Source organism: Sinocyclocheilus grahami, unplaced genomic scaffold (genome assembly GCF_001515645.1).
Source record: "Sinocyclocheilus grahami isolate Dianchi unplaced genomic scaffold, SAMN03320097.WGS_v1.1 scaffold8048.1, whole genome shotgun sequence".
Classification (NCBI taxonomy): Eukaryota; Metazoa; Chordata; class Actinopteri; order Cypriniformes; family Cyprinidae; genus Sinocyclocheilus; species Sinocyclocheilus grahami.
Window position 1 is genome coordinate 9077 of NW_015511846.1, and position 610 is coordinate 9686.

A 610-nucleotide genomic window follows, 5' to 3' on the forward strand; every position below is an offset into this window, starting at 1 on the left:
GTGCCGCAGCGGTGGTTGCGGCGTGTCTGCGGGGAATGGTAAAGGTGTGCGCATTGAGTTCGATGACGAGAACGACATGAACGTGGGCACCGGAGCTGCTGTGACTGGTGAGTGAACCTCACTGAATGCAAACACCTCAATGCCACAGGCTGAGAAGCCAAGCAATATTTAAAGCATTCAGAATCTGTCCTTCTCAGTCATCCTCTCATTCACAGTCTCTGTCTTGGCTGTCTTTCCCCCAAGAGTTGTCTATCACATTTCACACTTTCTCTCCTCCTCGCTCATGTTCAATTCAAATGTGTGAAGTGAATGTGTTAGATTTACTGGTCCCCCCCACATACTTGCATTGAAGGTGAGGCATATCTAGAGACGCAGTTTATCCTTTTCCAGACACAACTCCTGGAACTCAAGGATCAAGTAGCTTTGTTTCTCAAACACCAAATAATTCCTGTGAAGCTCACGTAACTCTGGGAACAAGTAGCTTTTGTTCTGATGTACAGAGTAAGCCTGAGGCAAAAGGTTTCGTGGTCGTGCTATGTGTAAGAGAAATCAGGTTTCTCAGATTAACGTGTATGTCTAAATGGTTTAAATTTGAATAATCAAAAAGGAT

The 610-nt window shown here is 44.9% G+C and overlaps 1 protein-coding gene across 1 annotated transcript in view; it reads left to right on the forward strand.

Annotated features, from left to right (window-relative positions):
* Window positions 1-107, forward strand: part of LOC107577965 (E3 ubiquitin-protein ligase RNF19A-like) — a gene marked incomplete at its 3' end in the record, with an annotated part of 5016 nt that extends 4909 nt beyond the window's left edge. Inside the window, exon 5 of the mRNA XM_016263982.1 lies at window positions 10-107. Within this exon, the coding sequence (XP_016119468.1) occupies window positions 10-107 (98 nt within the window). The remainder of the gene's footprint in view (window positions 1-9) is intronic.
* Between the last annotated feature and the right edge of the window lie 503 nt (window positions 108-610).